Raw genomic sequence first — 20868 nt, forward strand, 5'->3', positions numbered from 1 at the left:
CAATATCTAACAATTGTTAATATTTTATTCCCAACAGCTGTTCAGCCTGAAAAGTTTCAGTAATACACTAAAAACAAAAACAAAACCAACAAAAAATTCAAAACAAATAAAACAACGAAAAGGGGGGAAACAAAGTAAAATAAACTTTAACAAAGTTTAAAACACATTATAAATAAGTACAGCTCCAGAGCATAATTTACAAATATAAAACCACATAGAAACCTATGTACAGAAGAGTTACATTACGTACAAATATGTATAAAAATACCCCAGTGTTTATTCTTGTGCTAAAGCTGCGTGGCTAGAGTTATCTTTGGTACTAAGCTCAGGGAAAGAAGATTGTTTTACAAGACACAGCCCTGCAGTACAATATGCCAGACACAGGAAGACCTCTCTGTGAATTTGAGGAGGTTTTGGGTGGGTGTTTATAGAGGGTGTTCCCCCCGTGCATTGCATATTGCAGGACCAGGGCACAAGCAAGGGCTTACAGAGGCAATTGCTGGCAGAAGAGGTTTTTTAATACATTGTACAAGGCACTTCATAAGAAATCTCTTCATTTTTTTTCCCTGTTCTTTTCTAAGACTCAGTGGATGTCTACGCTTGACACTTGCCAATACCACTTTATGGCTATGGATTTAAAACTTCTTGTTCTACATTCAGGATTAGAAACCTCTGAAAACAATAATTCAGTTCACGCCCGCAGAATTTAGATGGCAAACCATCTACACCACCTAACGCTTTCCTTGATGGGGGAAAAAACATTGCATCTGCTTTCTGCTGGTGCTTGAGGGGTGCTCTTATTTTGAAAGGTGAGAAGATCAATCTTCCTGGAAGAACTCCTGGGAAGTGTCCACGTTGAAATGCTGTTTGCAAAAGCTCATGGTCCAACTCCCTTTCCCTTTGCAGCGCTGGCTGGCTGCCCCAGCCCTACACCTCTGTCCCATCCCGTGTGTAGATGAGGCTGTTGACTGTGAAGTTGTAGTAGTGGTTGTACTGGGCTCCCTGGCTGCCGCTGCTGGGGTGGAAGGAGCTGTAGTAGGCAGGGGAAGGTCCTGCAACCCGCTGCAGCTGGTCTGGGGAAGGCACCTCCTGAGAAGAGCTGCTGGAAGGGGTGAAAGTGCCACTGCTCAGCTGTCCAGCAGAGAAGTTCCTGTGATGCAGGTCACCACTGAGACCCCCCGTCAGCCGGCTGCCTCCGCCGCTCAGGGAGCTCATGCCGCTGAAGAAGGTGCTGAGACAGCTGGGCGTGGATGAAATGATACTGGAGGGAGAGGAGCTTTTGGGATGGTCCCTGGCAGAGGGTGAGGGGTCCAGCTCTGGGGGTGGGCTGTTTCCACATGGTTTGCCTGTGGCTGGGATGGGTCGCTCTTCCTCGGCCTTCAGGCCCCCCAGAGAGGAGGCCGCAGAGGCGGCCGCGGGCGCGTTGGGCTCGGAGCGCCGCTTGCGTTTGCGGCGGAAGTTCCCGTTGTCAAACATCTTCTCACAGTTGGGATCTAAGGTCCAGTAGTTTCCCTTCCCTGGTGGAAAACAGGAGACACAAGAGAGAAAGTCAGCTTCTGTGACAGCGAGCCCTGCTGCTGACAGATAAGCAGTATCCGTGTCTTGCCCACCTGGCGCAGAGCCCCCATCGCTCCTGCACCTGCTCCTCCTCCCTCTGTTGTCCAGTACATGGAACCAAAACCTGTCTCCAGGACATTTCCACCTCCATCCCTCCAATGCCCAAGTGAACCTTAAGACCACATAGAAGGGAACCTCCCCATCCTAAAGCACAAACAGATCTGCACCTGTACCTCCAACCTGGCTAAAGAGAATGTGAAGAGGGGCTCCCCTTGCTCTGGCTGCCTCACAGAAGCTGGGCCACTTACAGCCATCTCAGCAGTGGTGACAAGGCAGTGCCCGGGCCATGGCTCATGGAAAAGCTGATGGAGAGGCGGGCTGGCACACTCAGGCACTCCGAGGGGACGGCAGGCCAGCAGCACTGAGCTTGCTTGTTTGCAGGGGCTGCAAACAAGCTGCCCCTCGCACAAGCGTTGGTGCGGGGTACTGTGGTGGCATCAGCTGGCATCAGCGCCTCCTGCCCACGGCCGGGACGGGCGCAGTGACCCCACAAGGTCCCAAGCGGCTCCAGCCCGACACGTCCCGGCACCGCCGGGCCGGACCAGCGCTGTCCGGGCGCGCCTCCGCCCACTCCCGGGCACCGGCTGCGCCCCGGGGCCGGCCCGGGCAGCGGCGGGCAGGGAGGGGAGCCGTGAATCACGGGCCGAAGGAACCGGGCCTTGCACAACCGGCGCTCCCGGGCTGCTCGGGGAGGGGGCGAGGGCTGGGGCCGGCCGGCCCCCGCCTACACCTCCCGCGGGGCAGCGCCGGGCCGGGCTGGGCGAAAGGGAATGGACACATCACAGAGCCCGGGTCAGGGGACGGGGCAGCGCGGTCCCATCACTGCGCTGGCCCCCGAGGGGACGCGCAGCGCGGTCCCGTCACAGCATCCCACTAGAAAGGATGGAAAAACGCGAGCTCATCACTGCGCTGGCCCAGGGGGGACGCAGAGCGCGGTGTCGGGACAGCGCCCGACTAGGAGGGGACAGGGGACCCCCCGGCCACGGGTTCGCTGCCGCCGCTCTCTGACGGCGGTGCCGGTGTCCGCAGCCGCCGTTCCCCGCTGCCCAGCCATCCCTCCCGCCCGGCGCGGCACCTCACCGGGGTCGTCCTCGTCGCGGGGCACCTTGCGGAAGCAGTCGTTGAGGCTGAGGTTGTGGCGGATGCTGTTCTGCCACCCGGCCTTGCTGCGCTTGTAGAAGGGGAAGTTCTCGGCCACGTACTGGTAGATGTGGCTGAGGGTGAGCTTCCTCTCGGGCGCGCTCTGGATGGCCATGGCGATCAGCGCCGAGTACGAGTAGGGCGGCCGCACCAGCTTCAGCAGCTCCTCCTGGCTGGCCAGGCTCAGCCAGCTCAGCTCCGCGCCGCCCGCCGACGGCGAGCCGGGCGCCGGGGGCGAGCCCACGAGCTGCCCGCCCCGCGAGCAGCCGTACGAGGCGGGCGGCAAGAAGGGCGCGGCGGCGGCGGCGGCGGCGCCGGGCGGGCCCTGCAGGTAGGGCGCGGGGCTGTTCATGCCCCACAGGTAGCCGGCGTTGGCGGGAGCCCCGTAGTCCCCCAGCGCGTACCCGCCCGCCCGCTGCCCCGAGGAGGCGGCGGCGGCGGCAGCGGCGGCGGCGGCCGCGGCGGCGGCAGCGGCGGCGCCGGGCGGGTGAAGGCTGGGCTGGGGGTAGACGCTGAAGTTCTCGCTGCAGTACACGGCCATGTCGGGGGCTTCCTGCGCGCTGCGGGGCTGCGGGGGCGCGGGGGCGGCCGCCGGCGCCGAGGCTCTGGGCTGCGCCTGCTGCAACTCACCGGCGCTCATAATCCCTGGCCATGCAGGGCGGCCGGCGCTCCCCCCCGCTCCCGTGCTCTCCCGGCGACACCCCCCGCCCCGCGGCCCCGGTGGCCCTAGACCAAAAACTCCCGGGGGGCTGCGGCGCGGCGCCCTTATAGGCGCTGCCGTGCGCCCGCACTCCCCGCCCGCGGCCGGGGCCGGGGCTGGGCGGGCGGCGGCGGCGCGCAGGGAGCAGCCAGTAGCGCGGCTCGGCGGCGGCCGGGGAGGCGGAGGGGGGCAAGGCCGGGCCCCGAGAGCGGCGGTGGGGGAGGGACCGGCGGGGGAGCTGCGGGAGGCGCCAAGGATTTGGCTCCCGGCAGCGCGGGGGCAGCATCCCTGAGCCGGACCCACCCACCCCGTGCTGTGCCCGTCCCCCACCTTGCCGACCTGGGGGTCTCTCCCGGTGCTGCCCGGTCGCCCCCGCACCGGAGCTGTCCCGGCGCTCTGGGATGCCATCCCGCTTTCCCACGGATGCGATCGCCCCCGATCCCTTCGGCCCCGCATCGCTGCGGTTCCCCCGACGGGAGCACCAAGGGAGGAATTCGCTTAAACTCTGTTCTTGAAGTGTAGTTTTGCCGCCCGTCTCCCAACAGCCGTGGCTGAGATCGCCGTTCATTAATTTTGGATGAGGAATTGCTCGAATTAAACAAACAAACCCCACTGATGTCTTCTCTCGTACCGCGGGCTGAACGGGCTGGCGGATGGGGGGCGAGATTTAGTGAATAAAAGTTATTTTCGCCTTAGTGCTCCGGGGCAGCCTGAACGGAAAGCGCATCCTTTTGCAGAGAAAAAGCTCTCGGTGTTCGTAACGATCCCGACAGCCAGGATCCACACAGGGGCCAGCTCCGACAAATCTTCTGGTCCCGGACAAAGCACATGTGTAACAACAAAAAAACCGTCAGTAGTGCGAGATGATTTAGAGACTTTGTCTAAATACCAGGTACACGAGATGTACATTTAATTCCCCGTTCTTAAATTGAGTTGTTATTCAGTTTTCTGCTGGTAAAAATGCCAAAAAATGCCCTTCCCAGGTGTATACACGATACACTCTCTGCAAGCGCCGGGTGTCTTGGTCTGACAACAGGATTTGGGGCAGAGAGGATGGTTCGGGAAAAGTCTTTGCATTTTATGTCTTCCATAAAATAGTTATAAAAGCACGTGTAAACCAGTGAAGCTTTCCCGAGCTGACTTCAATCTCAAATTTTCATCCCCTGCGTGATTTGAGCAGGGATATAATAGCCGAAGGATTTTCAACTTTGTATTTCGTTTTAAAACAAATGAACAAACGGTTTTTGAGACGGAAAAGCACTGAAAAGTGTCTGAGTTAAACAATTAGGATTTGGGTTTTTCTCCTTTAATCATAAAGAGAAGCGTTCGGGGGCTTTGTTGGGTTTTTTTTTTTTTTTTTTTTTTTGGTTTTCTTGGGTTTTTGTGTGTGTGCGTGTGTGGGTTTTTTTTTCTTTTTCTGTTGTTATTTTGTTGCTGTCACTTTTGCTTTTTGCTGATTTTATTTTGTATCCCTTGGGAAAAGAGCTTCCCGTGTGTATTTAATTATCCAGAACGGCAGGAGAAAAGTTTACATTACGTTTCACAAGGTGCCTTTTCCCTTCTCAGCTTCCTTTTCTTTAAGATTTCTAAGAGCTCCTCATCTTTTTTAGAGCAGGGTCACGCTGGAAAATGCCGGTTTGAAGTCCAACAGGACAACAGGCATCCAAAGCAAGCAGTTTACAGAGAAATCACAGCTAGAAGGGACGTTTAAAGGACAAGAAACGGGTAGACTTTTAAAAAGCAATTTCTCTCCGAGTCTGAAGAGCTAAACCGAAAATATTATTTTCTAAAATTACAGCAAATCTGTGTTTATCCGTTTGGCCAAAACCCCCGTGATCGTTGCGGCAGGGAGAGGAGCAGTCAGTGGTATCTCCGTATCGCTAGAAATTGAGGTTTTTGCTCCAGGGATTTGATGTTTTTGGGCAAAGGCAGAGCCATCTAGAGGAGCAGCCCGGCTATGGCCAGACGGGGAAGGCAGTTTCCCTCACAGGCATGGGGTGCTGCCTTGGAGCTTCCCTTAGCTGATTTCTCTGCCTCCAACAAAGGAAACGGGTTAGAAAATAATGCTGAATTAGCTCTCATAAAAACGCGTGTCCTCAGAAAACTCCAGCTTGCTTTACCGAATAGTAAGGAATGTGAAACAAAAATAGCTTTAGAGAGGTTATTACATAGCTGGGATGGCATGGATATACAAACCAACACTTAATTTAAAGAGTGGAGAGAATAGAGCTTTGATGCTGTGACGGCTGTAAAAACATTTAATTTTCTTAATGCATTTATCCTGCAAGTAGCATGCAGGGTTGCCTCGAAACATCCTCAGCTCTCAGTACAGACCTGTTGCTGCTCCCTTCTGCCAAGGCATGAGGAGAGCATTAAGAGATCCAGCACTCTCTGCTCTCTAAACGCTCCTTTTTTTCCTAGAGAGCTCTGGGAGACCTTTACAGAAACACACCGGGGAGCTGGCAAAAGATGATGAAACACCAAACTGAAATCAGTTTCAAGGTAGGAGTCTGAGGCTACTGTCCATCTCTGGAGCAGATTTGGGGCTTGGTTTCAGCAGCTTTGTTGGCTCTGGGAGTGGGCAGTGAGATGTGCTGGCTAGAGGAGCCTGTGGCACCTCAAGCTGGGCTGAGATGTAGCCCCAGCCAGCTGGGGTGAAATGCAAACCTTTCCAGCCAGCTGCCTTGGAAAGTGTTTCCAGGCTTCCCAAGTGCTGCAGGAGAGCAGGATCCTTCCCCCCATCCTTGCCTGGTGCTGTCCCCACCGTTGGCTCAGGTGCTGTGCCTGTCCTTGTCATGCACACGCACTTTTCTCCCTGCAGGAAGACACTGGCTGTGCCTCTGGGGCCCTGCTCCTCTGAACATGTAGGTACAGGCTCCACTTTCCTGGTGGATCTCAGGTGTGTGTGCAGCTGAACACAGAAGCCTGAAAATGCTTCAGAGCTGAGCAGTGGGAACAGATAGCTTCACCCAGCTGGACCTCTCTTCATTTCCCAAGGATGCTGAGCTCCAGGAACAGGGTGTGTGTTGGGGGAACAGAACACAATAGCCCATATTGGCTTCTCTTGCCTTTGCCAGGAGGATAGAGAAGCCCAGAGATCTGGAGCCCTTCAAATGGCTCCAGATCTCTGCAAGTTTGTTTTGTTTTGGCTGCATTTGCAATCTGAGTCTTGCTCTTTCCCCAGGGCTGGTGAGGAGCAAGGTGGTGACTCCGTGGTCCACATAAAATCTGCTCAGTAAAAATTCTTTTCTATCTAACTCCAGAGTGATCAGTGAAATTGGGAATGAGTTCTTCATCCTCAGAGGCAAGATGGAAAAAATATTTTTTCTCTTGAAGTATTCCAGTGTCTCCATGCTCAAGAACAATAAGGAATTGACTAAGAGCAGCTCAAATTAAATTTAAGATCAGTATCCCTCTCTTCCTTAGAGCCAAGCATTTTTCTCCCTATTCCTCCCAATAATATGCTAATATAACATCTCTTTTATTCTCTCAACCCCTGATTTGTCCTGCAAATGGCTAACAGAGAATACCTGGTGGTGTGCAATAGATGTTTCACTGCTGTGAATTTGGGAAGGATGTTTTGTGTATGTGTACACAGGTTAAAGTAATTTTAGTCCCTTACCTAAGGACAATGATGTATATTCCTCCCTCTCTGTATCTGGTCATCTACTGGACTGAAGTTCTGACACTCTAATTTTGCCAGCTCTCCTTATGATGAGATCAGAGGTTTTCAAACCTTTTCTTGATTTTTCAGGCTCTACCATGTTTCCTGGGGAGGTGTCCTCATCCCACCATGTTCAGGCTACCAACAACAGGCTTGGTTTGGTTGGGAGTTCACAGTCTCTGTTAAACTCTGCAGGCTGCAAACCGAGGGTTTAAGTTTTGGGTTATTTATATTAATATTTTCTCAGTCAGTGCTGTGTTGCTGAGTGTCATGGAGCCACAAAACAAGGGATAAATCATAGTTCATCACAAGCTAGATTGCGCTGCTGGGAGCAAATCCTGGTTGAAAGGAGCAGTGTCTGCTCTGTGTCCACTTCTCCCTGGTTTTTGTGGCTGCTGTGCTCTCACAAGTGTTTCTGTGGCTGACTGGAGCACTAATCCAGTTTGAGAAGAACACCGTCTTCCCAGTCCTTTTCTTTCCCCTCAGGTTAGCTTTAGCCTGGGCCTGCCTAGCCCCTTCCTGAGTGAGAGCTTGTTAGAGACCGATTAGCTGAAGTTTGATAAAAGCTTCATTGTTTGCAACCCCTGTAAAGTACCCAGAGCTGTGCTCCCACTAAGAGTGGGATTAAACAGACACCTCCGGAGTGAGATGGTTGCAAGTGGGAATTTCAGAGTTTGGAGGGACTGAGGGATGTGGCCAGGCTTCAGTAGCTCTGTGTATCAGAAGTGATTTCACCAAAACTGGGAAAGAAGCCTGACTTTTGTGTTTTGGGGGGGAAAGGAACCTGGTGGGGGACAGAAGGAAGTCACCTGTTTGTGGCTGGATTAAGCACACGCTCCAGGGGTTTGGAAACACGTTTGCAGAAGTTCTCAGCACTCTGCATTCCTCCAGCCTCTCCTCAGGCTTAAGATTCATATAAAGTATTTTAAAATCCTCACTCTGATCACACGAATTTAATCCTTCCTCATTTTACTTTTCCAGCAGTAAAAAAATCCACTTTTCAGGCAATGAGGTGTGCCTGACTTGGTACTGTTGGGTTGTGTCTTTTCTGGGAGGAATGTTAAGCAAGGGGCTCCTTCCCTCCTGCCTAGAGCAAGAAATTGACCTGGGCTGAAATAAAGCATCTCTGGACTTTTTAAATGTTTTTTGTGTGTAATGGGATATTTGAAATGGAGCTTGGTGTTCTGGGCTGGTTATTCTGTAGGGATCACTCCTGTAGGGTAAGGTAAAGGGCAAAATCTTTTGGTCCTAATTCATCTGAATGAGCCACCCCCACTCTGGAATGAGTAAGAGAAACAGAAAAATATAAATTTATGGTCAGCTAAGGTAAAAATAATCAAAACTATTAGTAGGTAAAGGCAGTGGCTGCTATCACCACCACCACCACAAGGAAATAGAGGAGTATTAAATTAGAATTTCTTTTCCATGTTTGTCTGGGGCAGAAAAAATCAGATTGTGTGTTAGTTTCAGGTGCTGGCAAAAGAACATTTTGGGCTCCATTAATACCTAGGGATTATGTTAAATAGCAGCCACATAAGTGAAATATTTTATGATCAGCCAGTCCTGGTAATTCACAGCCAAGGGTTCCAGAACTCTCTGAACCAGGAACATTTTGTGTGGGCTGGCTTTTCATTTTGGGACTAGGAGGGTTTTAGAGCACTAAGAAAACTGATATTGGCTCACTATTTAAAAACTTTGGGCTAATGATTTAGTGATGCTCAGACTTTCAGCCCTTCACTGTTAAAGGCAGGAAATGCATGGGTGCATCTCTTAATTAATGATTAATTTCCTTCTTAAAGGAAGAAAATGACACTGATGCCAACAAGTGTGTGTAGGTAGAAAATAGACCTTGTCAAATTAGTTTGCTGTTTCTCTCCAGCAAGAGGGAGCAACTCTTGATGTGATTTCTGAAAGTGTTTGATACGTTCTGTTTTGGAGGTGGGTTTTACAACCTGAAGTAAAATCACTGTAGTGCAAATTAGGTGGATCCAACTGGTTAAACCAAGATCTCAGAATTTCACTGTGAAAAATAATCCCTGAGTCTCTGTTCAGGGAAATTTGGTGGAAATTTGTTCATTATTCTGTTTCTGTCATCGATTTAGGGGGGAAATAAAGGATCATTGTCTACCAGTTGTGAAGGAGTCTAAAATTGAGGGTATGGAATGTTAAATAAGGAAGAGAACAGCTCAGTGACACAGAGTTATCTCTGCCTTGGAATGGGGGGCAAATGGGCAGGGTGTCTTTCAATATGGAAAAACAAAAGGACACATTTAGGGAAAAAAGGTTCTATTGAAGAGATGATGGAGTCTGTATCAAAAATTAAAAATTTTTTAAAAGGTTATTGTGGTTCTTGAGAACAATCAGCTGTTCCTTGTTCTGCTTTTTGGGGTGAATGAGGCCCAAGAATAAGAATTTGTAATAACTCCATATCAGGGCTGTATGAAATTGTGGTGGCACCTATAAAATCATGAGTAGCTGGGTAAAACAACAGGGATGAAGTTGTTTATTATCCAGTTAAATATAATACCAATAACCACAGGATTTAAGCTAAAACTGGGACCATATTTGTGAGCAGATACCACCAGACAATGTGCAGCTTGAAGCTTCTCAGGGAATTCTCTTTAATTTCTTCTCTTTAAGGACATATTAGGGGTGACTTGTTTGTAGTCTGTAAATATTCTAGCAAAACCTGGAGCTTGAGGATGAAGGACAAAGTCAGAGCAGGAATCAGAGGCCAGAACTGGAGCAGGGCAGAGAGCAGGGGCTCAGTTCAGCTGGTCACACAGAGACAGCTGAGCACAGTGACACTGAAAGGAAACATTTTGAAGTCTGTTCACTCTTCTTGGCTATTTGGTGTCTCCAACTTGGTCAGTGTCTGATGAGGGGAGGTGGTCCAGCAGAAGGATTGCTGCTGATGGGAGCTTTGGCCAGCAGAAGCAGGAGTCTGAGGTCAGTTTGGGTAAAATCTCACTGCTAATGAGCCACTTGAAGATTCCAGCACAATCCTGTGTGCCTTTGAAAATCAGGTGGACAGACAAGGCAGTGACACCACATGGGAAAACCTTAAGGCAGTGATGCAAAACTCCAGAGAGGCATCAGCAGGACTCACACTTATAGAAAACCAAACCTGGTAAACTCAAGATTTGTCTCCTTACAGAAATCAGCCCTTCTGTTCAGGGCTGTGGCCCAGGTTCCCTGATGCTCACAGCTCCATGGGCTCCTATGACTGATGCTGAGGAAGAACTTCCTGGATTTCTTTGAAGGATTTGAGGTGATTTTGGTACCAGTCAGGGTGTGCCTAAGCCTGACCTTGAGAGGGAACCACCCATGTGCCCGTGTGACATTTGTGAGTGACTGGCACATGTCAAAAACCAGCAAGGGCAACACTAACCAGGACATGGCAAGGGCCTGCAGGCTCTCATGGGGCTCATGCAAGCAAAAAGAAGTGCAAGTGTGAAAACTAAACAGTCAACAGAGCTGAAAAGCTCTGATTGGCTTTTAGTAAAACCAAAATTTACAAGGAGAGAAAGTGCAAGGCCTGGGTTTCCCCTGGGGTCTTCTGCATTCATGTTGAAGAGATCTCCCTGCTTTGAGGGAAGGCTGAAGAGATGGGGGAAATATTACCAGAGTTTTTAAAGATGACCCATCAGGAGATTTAGAGATTCTCAGTGTTTGGGAGATTATAATGCCTCAGAAGCAGGCTGACAAGACCATCTTGCTAGCAAAGGTGCAGAGAAGACTGAGAGAATTGGAATTGTTTGGCTTGGAGAAAAGAAGGCTCTGAGGTGACTTTATTGCAGCCTTTCAGTACCTGAAGGGAGCCTACAGAAAAGCTGGAGAGGGACTTTTTACAAGGGCATGTCATGACAGGACAAGGGGGAATGGCTTTAGACTGAGAAGGCACGTTTGGATTGGAAATTAGGAAGAAATCCTTTGTGAGGGTGGTGAGGCTCTGGCACAGGTTGGCTGGAGAACCTGCCTCATCCCTGGAAGTGTTCAAGTCCAGGTTGGACAGGACTGAGAACAATCAGGTCTAGCAGAAAATGTCCTTGCCCATGCTAGGGGTGTTGAAATTGGATGATCTTTAGGGTCTCTTCCAACCCAAACCATTCTCTAATTCTATTCTAGGCCAGGAGACTGAAGAATTCTGAGGGGCTGAGAATGGATTGATGTGGCTGTGGCATGGGGCCCTGGCCCAACCAGGATGTTTTCAGGAAAGAAAAGATCCCTTAAAGAAGGAAAAGGGTTCCTAGTGGGTGAGTTTGCACAAGGGACCTTCCAAACGTTGTGTGTTTCCTGACACCCAGGCAAATTCCTCACTGTGCTCCTTGCTGGAGGAGTCAGAAGGTAAAATCATTTCCACAGAGCAAGAGGGACAGTACAGCAAAACCAGCACAAGAGGCTGGTCCCTGGCAGGTTCAGAGATATCAAGGAGTACTTGATGTCTTCAGTTGCACAATTTCAAAAAGTCATTTGACCTGGAATGTTGCAATAGGTGTGTGGAGTGTCCTAGGGCCATGTGATATGTGTAAGAAGCTGCTGAAGAACATGGTGGAGAGGTGAGGTCAGCAGTGCTGGTCAAGAACAAGCTGAACAACTGGTTCAACACCATGGCTGGCAGCAGACAGGGTGCCTTGATAACTCACAGCAACTTCTGGAGCTGCCTGTAGAAAGCGAAGGATGGAGTTACAGTCACCAAGGACTTTGGGCAAAGGCAGAAGATCAAAAACCTGAAGATGATCACATCTCCAGTGGTGGTGCCGGTTCCTCAGGCCTGCAGAGTCAGGTTGCTGTGTCCTGTGATGGATGGTGCAGATCAAACATTGGCATGAGCCAGGCAAAGGCCAGGAGGAAGGGAAGAAAGGATGGGAACTGCATGGACAGGCAGCAGCTGGGTGGACAAGATGGGCAGCCCTGTTTGTCTTGGACATTCTGGCACACAGCAGATCCCTCACAGAGATCTGGAGGAGGATGTAGCTGGCACATGTGGGAGCAGATCAGCTGAAACAGCCATGAAAGACACAGAAAAATTATGGAAGGAAAAAATCAGGCTGCTCAGTTGGTCCCTGTCCTTGCTTTGTGTGCAAAGAAATGAATGGTCAGGCAAAAATAAAACCAACAAAAAGACAGCTGGGGTTTGCAATGAGGTGTCACTGATTTTGGGAGTGTGCCAGGACTGGGACAGTCAGCAGGAGGATGTGCCAAAAGTCATCTCTGTGAGGAAGCTCTGACTGCTGCATGGATGGATAATCTCCTTGAACATACCCTGTTCTTTATTCTGCTAAGGGGAAGGGGGTTACGATTCAGATGTTAACAGAAATTAGTTTATTGCTTTTCATTTGGATTTTTTTGTTGTAAGTTTACAATTTTCTCAACATAAGTGTGCACCCTTATACCCTGCATTTGCATCTGCATCTTAATATTCCCCCAGAGACCCTCTGGGTCCACAGTCTGTGGATGGAAGGGGTGGAGGACACACAAAAAAAGGAGGAGCACAGAGGAGCACTCGGAATTATTTGTAACTGCCCTTAATGGTCATTAGTCTGTGGGACAAAAAATAAAGGGCAAACATCTCAGAAAATGGAGATGGAAAAGCCAAGGGAACTGGGAGGGAAAAGGGACAAGGAGCAGATTTTTGCATGCAGCAGTTCCAGCTCATCCATGAGCACTGAAGCCACTTGGAGTTTCCAAACGTGGGACCTGTGTCCCCAGGTCACTCTAATGGGCCAGGCAGACAGAGCCCTGGCAGACAGCAGCCAACACCAAGTGTGTGGAAGAGGCAAAACCAAATTTCCACACTCTCCCCTTGACAAGGAGAGTGTAATCTGGCTCTTTACAAGTCAGGAAGTTCCTGCAGAGCGGTGAATTCACATCACATAGTCCCAAAGTTTTGGATGGGATCCCTTAGGAAAAAAACAAAATTGCTCAGGATGGAGAGAACCAGATGATTTAATCTGGGTTGTAGGAAGGGTGAGTGAGATAGAGGTGATTGAGCAGCATCAAAGGGTGACAATCAATTTGAATTTCCCCAGAAGTGATGTTGATGCCTGTGTGGCTTCTCCCCGTGCTTTTTCTTTAATTAAATACCGAATGTTCCATTAGTAGTTGGAATAACATGCTGTTCTTGGGGGAAAGAAAACCCAAGTAATCCCTTTATCTGCTAAAATGGATGATTTCTAGTAGATTAAACAATGGCCTTTCAGCTAGCAGAGCATAGTTCAGGCCATAATTGAAGTCCTCTCCTTGGCCTCTCCTGGGTCCATGGCAGCCAGCAGCCCGTGGAGCCCCAGCATCAGAGATAACCTCAGTGACTCTTGTCTGCACTGAGTGTTTCTCCAGATGAGGAGATTAGCCAGAGATAAAGCATATTACCTGAAAATAATAAGTGATTACAGTCCTGGACTGTCTCTCCACATTCATTTCATGCTGGTTAACCCTTGCAAAACTGGCTGCTGCTTGGGTTTAGGTCTTTAAAGAGGAGGGAGGGTGAAGGAAGGTTTCCAGTGCCTGATGGAAAAGGAGGAATTTTGCCCTTTGTTGTCTGTTTCATTGTCTGGGTGGGGATTTCTGGGAATGGCAGGAGGCCTGGCTGTACCCACAGTCCATGGAGGAGTTGGAGCTGTGCCTTGTGGGGTTTTTGTGTGATGCCACCACCCCACTCCTGCCCGTGCTGGTCAGCTGGAAGCTGTGAGGACTTAAAACTCCCTTGCAAGTGATCTTCCATTTACCTGGTAGCAGCACAGGAGAGCCCTGGATGCCCAGAACAGACTCAGTGGCTGCATTTCCACTGCTGCATTGGGCCCTGGCAGTGACCTGCAGCACTCCATGCTGCCCAGTTATTAGCAGGCACCAGGCATGTTTTGGGATTTACAGCACTCTGCCATCCCCAGGCATGGCTCAGAGGCTATAAACTTCTCCAGTGGCAGTTTCCATGAGACCAGTCTGTTACTGGGAGTGCTCGCTGGGCTGTGTGGATGGGAGCTCAGAACACAGAACAGTCCTTGGTATTTTTTCCAGCATGGATGCAGCTACTCTGACTTGACAACACAAAAGCATTTATAGCTTCTCTATTTGTTCAACAGCAAGAGATCCAAAGAAATACAAAAACCTTGCAAGGATTTTATAGCAAATTTTAAACCTGTCTAGATGAAAATAAAAATATATATATATAGTGGTTTTCTAGAAATTCAGGTTGGTTGCCTAGGGAGCATGGAGATAAAAATGTAAAAGAAAAATGTTGAAAAAAATGCCTTGAAATTTGCTTATGGGGCTCTGTGTTGTTACCAGTCCTGGGAGTGAGCTCCTGCCTACAGAGAGTGTCCTGGTGGGACAGTCATTTCCTTGGGCTCCCTGCAAATATTACAGATGAAGTCCTGGCCCCATTTGAGACACTGGGAGTTTTTCATTAGCACCACGGCCATTTCATTCATAAAAGGCTCCTTCCCAGCTCCTGTGCCATTACAGCATCCCCTGTCTGTCATCAGGCTGGTCTGCCTGAGTGAGGGAGAGCAGGTTCATCCTTCTTCTTCTAAATGCTCCATCAGCCTCTCCCTTGAAAACTGTAAATAAAGGCCGCTGGGGATAGCTTTTCTGCTTGACCCCTCACCTGAAATGAAAATAAAGGTGACTGAATTTCATCCTGACGTGGAGCTCCTTCCCAGGCTGGCTCTTTCCCGTGGCTGTTGACAGTTACCTGCCAAGCCCCATGGTTACCTTTGATTTTGCCCTAATGACATCTCCGTGCTTAGGGTGGCTCTGGGACTGTAATCCCCTCTGCAGCCTTAGCCAATTTATGGGGTAACCTGAGACCAGGCTCTCTCTTCCCCGTGATTTTTCCACTTGTCAATACTCACTGAAGGCACAACAAGCTAAATGCAGAGGGTTTCTTTTGTGGCATGCCCAGGGTTGGTGAATATTTGTGCTCCACCTGATATGAATCTTGGCCTTCAGAAAGATGCTGCGTGTTCTTGCCACATGAAAATGGCACAGGGTTTTATTTCCCCAAAGTGTGCTACTAAGACAAATGCTTTGTTAGCAAAAGCCAGGCAGTGCTCCAAGGAGCTGTTAAGAGCAGAAGTGAGGATTCAGCAAAATGGGATTTATCCACAGTTTTCCACAGATTTTCTGTGTGATGTGTAGCTTTCTCTGTCTCAAAGTGCTTAGTCTTTAAAATCCTTCCAGTCAAAGTCTTGATGTGTCTCATGTGTTTAGACTGTAAGCTTTTCAGGGACAGGGCTTTTTTATTTGCACAGCAGCTTTTATACAAAGTCCCTGATCTCTAGGGAACCTACCTGTGCATGTGCAATACAGTTTTAAAAGAGAAGGCTCAAATTCCTCAAAGGGAATGATCCTGGTGTTAGGAGAGGACACAAGCCCTGCTCCCTAATGCGCATTATTTGGTTTTTCTAAAGGAAATCTTAGGGCAGATGATTTACAAGGAAGTAGAAGGAGGATCCCTGGGGAAAGCAAACACTTGAGACCTCAGGGTGGGGTGGCTTTGGTGGCACACTTCTCCCCTGGCCATCTGATCCAGGAGCTGCCCGCTTCCGAAGCACAGATCAAAGACAAAAGGTGACTTCTGAAATGACATGCAGCCACCTCTTGCATTGCTTAAATTCTCTCCTCCTGCTTCTGTTTGATCTCACTTTACTTTTCCTGTCACTGGAAGCAGGTGGTTCCTTTATTCTCCCCGACAAGTTTGGATCAGCTGAACAGCTCTAATGGCTGCAGTGGGAATCTCCCAGTGGCACAGCCAGCCCAAACCTTGGAGCAGTCCATGGAAAGGCTCCTTTTCATGGCAGGTGGGTGTGGATGGGGTCTGGATGAGCAGATTCAGAGCGGTCATTGTCCTGCCAGCCTTGCCTATAAGAGGCAGATGTGGTTGTAATGCGAGGTGACACTCAGGGAAAGCCCAGGAGCTCCTCCAGGCCTGTGGGCATACAGCTGGAAGGTTTTCATGGTGTGCTCAAGGTGCACATTTCCTCTTTATGTCTTGTTGCTACCCTGGGCTCTTAGCTCCACAGGGAGGCTCTGCTGACTGCTGGTGAAAATGTCCAGCACAGAGAAAATAAAATGTTCATCACATGAGATGAATGTGATCACAAGGGACAGGCATAAGTCAAGTCAATGTCATATTGTAACCAGAGTTGCATTAGATCAAGAGACTCCCCAGACTTGGGTCACTTGTGTGCTCTGCTCTGAATTTTTTCTGTTTTTCCCATTTCTCTGCAAAGCTGCTCTGCTTTACTCCTGTGAGCCTGCCTCTAATTTTAACCTGCTTTTTCCAAGGAGAAGGAGAAGCAGAATTTACCTAACAGGCAAGCTCTTAACAAAGCCTGGATACCTGATACACATAATGGTCCCAGAGGCATGTTTACTTTGGCCTGAGTGAGTGAGTGAAAACCATTTTGGAAGGACTTTTTCACCTCCAGCAACTTAACCTAACGAGGAGAAAAGTGATGTGGTTAAAGGGCTGTTTAAACAACGGCATTAGGGAGCAGATTTAGGCTCTCTGACAATGCCCATATGTATTTGCCTTACACAGGTGCATCAATATGCCATGATTTATATCACAGGACACATCTCATAGGCAGTGACGAGATTTCAGCCCTCCTCTGCTGATGGATGGTTTTTGAGGGATTATCAGGGACAAACAATTGATTGTTTTAGCAGGTTACAGCAGAATTGCCCCAAGATTTGGAGCACCACGACTGAGTTCACCAGCTGCCCTTGTCTTCTGCACAGAGGAGTGTCTGTGGAACAGGGAGTTTGCCTTTGAGGGCTCAGCCCTGTAAGTGCTTTAGGTGGCTGGAGGAGAGCAACAGGGGCCTCAGATTTAGGCTGAAGAGTGCTGCTTGTTTCTGCTCACAGGAAGTCATAAATGCCCCACCAATTTATCAAGAAAGCAGGAGAGAAGGATGAAATAAATAGCTCCTAAATAACTAATAAATTTAACTAATAAATAAAGATGCGAAATGTGGCCATGCTGGACTGCTGCACTGCCACAAAAGTTCATGTTTTTACACCCAAATGGGTGGCTGACCTCCTGCTGACAGAAGGGGCTGTCAACACTCCTCCCTGGAAGAAGAGTCTCCTCTTTGCACTTTGTCTCCCGGTGGTGATAACCTGAATGGAGATTCCCAGATTGAACCCTGCCTCTTCCACATGCTGGGGGTCCTGCTTACCCATCACTTCCCTCTTTCAACATCCTCATGGGGGCAATGAATCTTATTCCTGGCCCAAGGAGCACTTGTCAGGGGCTGGGCTGACAGGGAGGTCTGTCCTCCTTGGCCATGTGTTTGTGCATGGAGGTGTTAATAGCTGAGTTGGTTCCCCCAGATCCTGCCAGTGCCCAGAGCAGCGCCTGGCACAAGGGCAGGACAAACCTAGAGAGAACTCTTGTGCTTCACAGGTGGAAAAGACAGCAAAAATGGTAAGGTAGGGCCAAACTGAGGTGAAATTTATCTCTGCATCATGTCCTGTATGCAACTGCAGTCTTACTGAGACTACAAGATTGGCTTTCCAGAGGTACCTCTGAGTACAGGGGGAATGACCAGCAGGATGCCAGGAGGGATCTGCACATGCCAGGTGCACAAATCTCATTGTTTTACATTATAGTTGACGTCCTTGACTCCAGCTTAAACTCTTCCTATGTGATTTTAAAGGATCTGATCTCAGCTAGCACACATTTGGGCCCACTGGCAAATTCTCCCAAGGTGCTACTCAAACACATGAATGTCTGCCTTTGACTTTCTGGTCCTGATGTGTAAATGTGGAGAGGCCAACAGCACCAGCACCCTCTGAATACCTTCCTGGATGTTTGGAGTTGCCATTGCCTTGAGAAAGAGGGGCACTGCCATTCAGGTGAATGGTTTAAGCTCCTGACACTGGGAATCTGAGCCATTGTCTCCCTGGAGTATTGTGAAAATAAACCAATTATTTAAGAGTAATTTCCTCCTGCAGGTGTTTGTTTGGTCTTCAGCACTACCTTCTGTCTCAGGGATGTGCAGACAGCTACACAGAGAGCAGCCATGCAGGGCACAGCTTTCTCCATATCTGCATTAGCAAAGAGGAGGCAAATAAGTTCTCTTGGAGGCAGAGGAGCTGCAAGTTTGGTTCCTCTCCACTTCTAATTGGGGTTATGCTGGCAACTATCAGCCCCATCTTTTGATATTTGGGAGGAAGAAATGGGAACCTGAACAGCAGTAGGGGGCTGCTCCTGCATAAACCATTCTGGCAAAATGCCTTTTAATTTCATGTGAGCTGTGCCTGCGAGAAGATGGAAGGATCAAGCTATCATCAAGGAAGATTAGGATTTGGAGCCAGGTTTTGGAAATTGTCTCCTATCTCAGTAATGAATCAGACACCTTAGGTTAAATTCAGATCCTACTGAATAAGCATTTTCCTTTTTTGTGTTTACCAGGGCCAGGATTTCACCCCTAACTTCAAATATTCCCAAACACTGCTGTGCCTGGGCTTGGAGCTGGTTACCAGTGTTACATCCTAAAACTGTATCTCATTTAGTTTATGCTTGTAGGGCCTGATTTTGCTCCCCATTGTGGGGGTTCCAATGCTGAGTTCAAGATGATGGGACTGTCCTTTTTTTACTCTGCTGTATTAGAGAACAGTGATATTTTAAAAGTGATTCTTCTTAATTTTTTATTATTCCAGGTAATTCTAGATTACAGGCTTGGTTTCATTTACATCAGAAATAGAATCCATTTTCTCTGCCCTGGAAGGAAGACACTCTCAAGGGCTTACTGATATTTGTGTGTTTGACTTTAAGGCAGAAGTTTGTTCCTAATTAATTGAATAAGTGCTTTAATCCCTGGCCTGAGGGCTTCCCATAGAGCATTAGCTGTATTAAGAAGGAAATGGAGTGTAATCCCTTTAATATAAGCACAGGAGAACATGAGAGTTTCACATTTCTGGAAATAGTTTCTTTCTTTCCTTGTTGCATTATCTATTCTAATATGAATTTGCATAAGATGCAGTGAGGACAAAGGGCTGCTCCTCTTTCCTGACACCAGTGCAGAGCTGTCAGCAGCACACAGCCCTTGCCAGACCATCCTTGGGCTCACTGTAAAAGTGTGCACAGAGAAAAACTCGTGGAATCCAGCTCATTCCGACGGTGCCTGTGAGCACAGGTCTGTGACTGGCTCTCCTCCTGGAGCTGAGATCTCATCTTCCTGCCTCATCACCAGCCTTCACCACTACTTGCATCACTGCAGTGGCAGAGAATCTCATTTCTGAGCCAACAGCTGCACCAGGCTCATGTGCAGCGACAGAAATTGGACTCGGGTGAGAATCAGCTCATGAAACTTGGATTTCTGGATTTATTTCAGCCCCAGCTAGGTACCTGCATTGGTCACATGAATTGTCCTAAATGAGCCAGGAAGGGTCAGCTCAGAGGGAGATGTCCTCATTGTGTACAGCCAAAATTAGGCAAGATTAATCTTTTGGTGAAATGCATCCAAACCTGGTCAGGGCTTGGTGTTTTTTAAGGATTAAATACTGCTCTGTGTATCTGGTGGGGTGTTCCTCTCTATTCATGGGACACAGGACTCCCTTTGAGCATCCCCTGCTGCCTCAGCAGAGGAAGAGAATGGCAGCATCTGAAGTGAGTTCAGTTCAGTTCAGTGTCCTCAGCCTCGCTCTGAGCCCAAGTGGAGATCCCTGCCTGCCCTAATTCTGAGTGTTCCCCATCCTTCCATGCAGGGAGGTACGGATGCTTTCCTTCTGCTCAGCACACTCACAAAGTAATGTCCTTTTCTCCTCAGTTTCCCCACCTTTTGCTCACCTCTTCAGTGGGTTTTGGGGGGGAGGCTTCAAGAGCTCACAACAGGCAGGCTTTGTCCCTCTCCTGGCCACGTGTCCCCAGCCTGGCTGGCTGCAGCTGGAAAAGTGATAACAGCTCCCCAGCATGATTATTGGGTGCCTTTTCCTCCAAGAAACAACACCAACCCCCTCAGGCTCCCCTTCCTCCACCGAGGCCTCCAGGGTTCTGAAGTTCAGTGTGTCACAATGGGGTTTTCCCTTGACCCTGGAAACAAAGTCACCACACAGGCATTGCTGGATCCCATTGCTGATGTTCCTGCTGCAGTAGGGGTCACACCTGTTCCCCCTCTGGGTGATTTTGGGGTTGCTGGTGCTGGGATGCCTCCATCTCCTCTCTTCTGAGTTCCAACAGACTTCATCCCCTGAGGTGTCCATCTCCTTAGGTCCTGGTTGGGTACATTTTGCTTTGCTGAGGTTGGCTGAAATCAGTCAGACTCTGCCAATTTGAGTATTTCAGCCCCATTTGAATCCCCTTCCTCCTGCCAGTAGCCAGTTCCAGGTCTCCAGTTCCCTTATCCCTTGAGGTGGGATGGAGGAGAAGACCTGGTTGCTGGTTTTTAACTGAGTGATTTCTCTGGTCCAGGTTCCTGGTTCACCATGGAGATGATAAAAGATGCAAAGGCATGGAAGGTGAAGTACCACAGGACTCTCATCCTCCCTGGTGTTTCAGTAGTGGGTTTGGCTGGGTCTGTTGGTCTGGGAAGATAACAGGAATCAGTGACAATGGAATTCTGCATCCTGGCCAAAGGCAAACACTGGTCTGGGAAACCCAGAGGGGGAAAAGAGTGAAATGTTAGAAAAGAAGGACTGAGAATATAAAATATATCCTTGCCCAAGGTGGGTGGCTGGTGGCAAGGGACACAAAGCCCTCCCTAGGGTGCCGTGTGCTGCTGCAATGTCCCCTGTCACA

The 20868-nt window shown here is 49.3% G+C and overlaps 2 protein-coding genes across 3 annotated transcripts in view; one reads left to right on the plus strand and one right to left on the minus strand.

The window, feature by feature from the left end:
* On the minus strand, positions 1 to 3505 carry FOXI3 (forkhead box I3). The gene is made up of 2 exons (XM_030239609.2): positions 2698 to 3505; positions 1 to 1517 (listed from the first exon to the last, which is right to left on the minus strand). Exons 1-2 carry the CDS (start codon positions 3395 to 3397, stop codon positions 928 to 930), a joined length of 1290 nt encoding a protein of 429 aa, XP_030095469.1. The 5' UTR covers positions 3398 to 3505; the 3' UTR covers positions 1 to 927.
* LOC108963368 (uncharacterized) overlaps positions 3059 to 20868 on the plus strand; it is a 25277-nt gene continuing 7467 nt past the window's right edge. For both annotated transcript variants that reach the window (XM_018923556.3, XM_030239610.2), the window contains exons 1-3: positions 3059 to 3088; positions 5879 to 5959; positions 20542 to 20588. In XM_018923556.3, the coding sequence (XP_018779101.1) occupies positions 20556 to 20588 (33 nt within the window). In that variant the 5' untranslated portion in view covers positions 3059 to 3088; positions 5879 to 5959; positions 20542 to 20555. The remainder of the gene's footprint in view (positions 3089 to 5878; positions 5960 to 20541; positions 20589 to 20868) is intronic.

Source organism: Serinus canaria, chromosome 4, assembly GCF_022539315.1.
Source record: "Serinus canaria isolate serCan28SL12 chromosome 4, serCan2020, whole genome shotgun sequence".
Lineage (NCBI taxonomy): Eukaryota > Metazoa > Chordata > Aves > Passeriformes > Fringillidae > Serinus > Serinus canaria.

What these genes read in the sequence shown, in the direction of transcription:
- FOXI3 (XM_030239609.2), bottom strand. Translation starts at nt 3,397, where the DNA reads ATGAGCGCCGGTGAGTTGCAGCAGGCGCAGCCCAGAGCCTCGGCGCCG. An exon ending in CCGCGACGAGGACGACCCCG is followed by an intron (nt 1,518 to 2,697) that starts GTGAGGTGCCGC and finishes GTTTTCCACCAG; the next exon opens with GGAAGGGAAACTACTGGACC.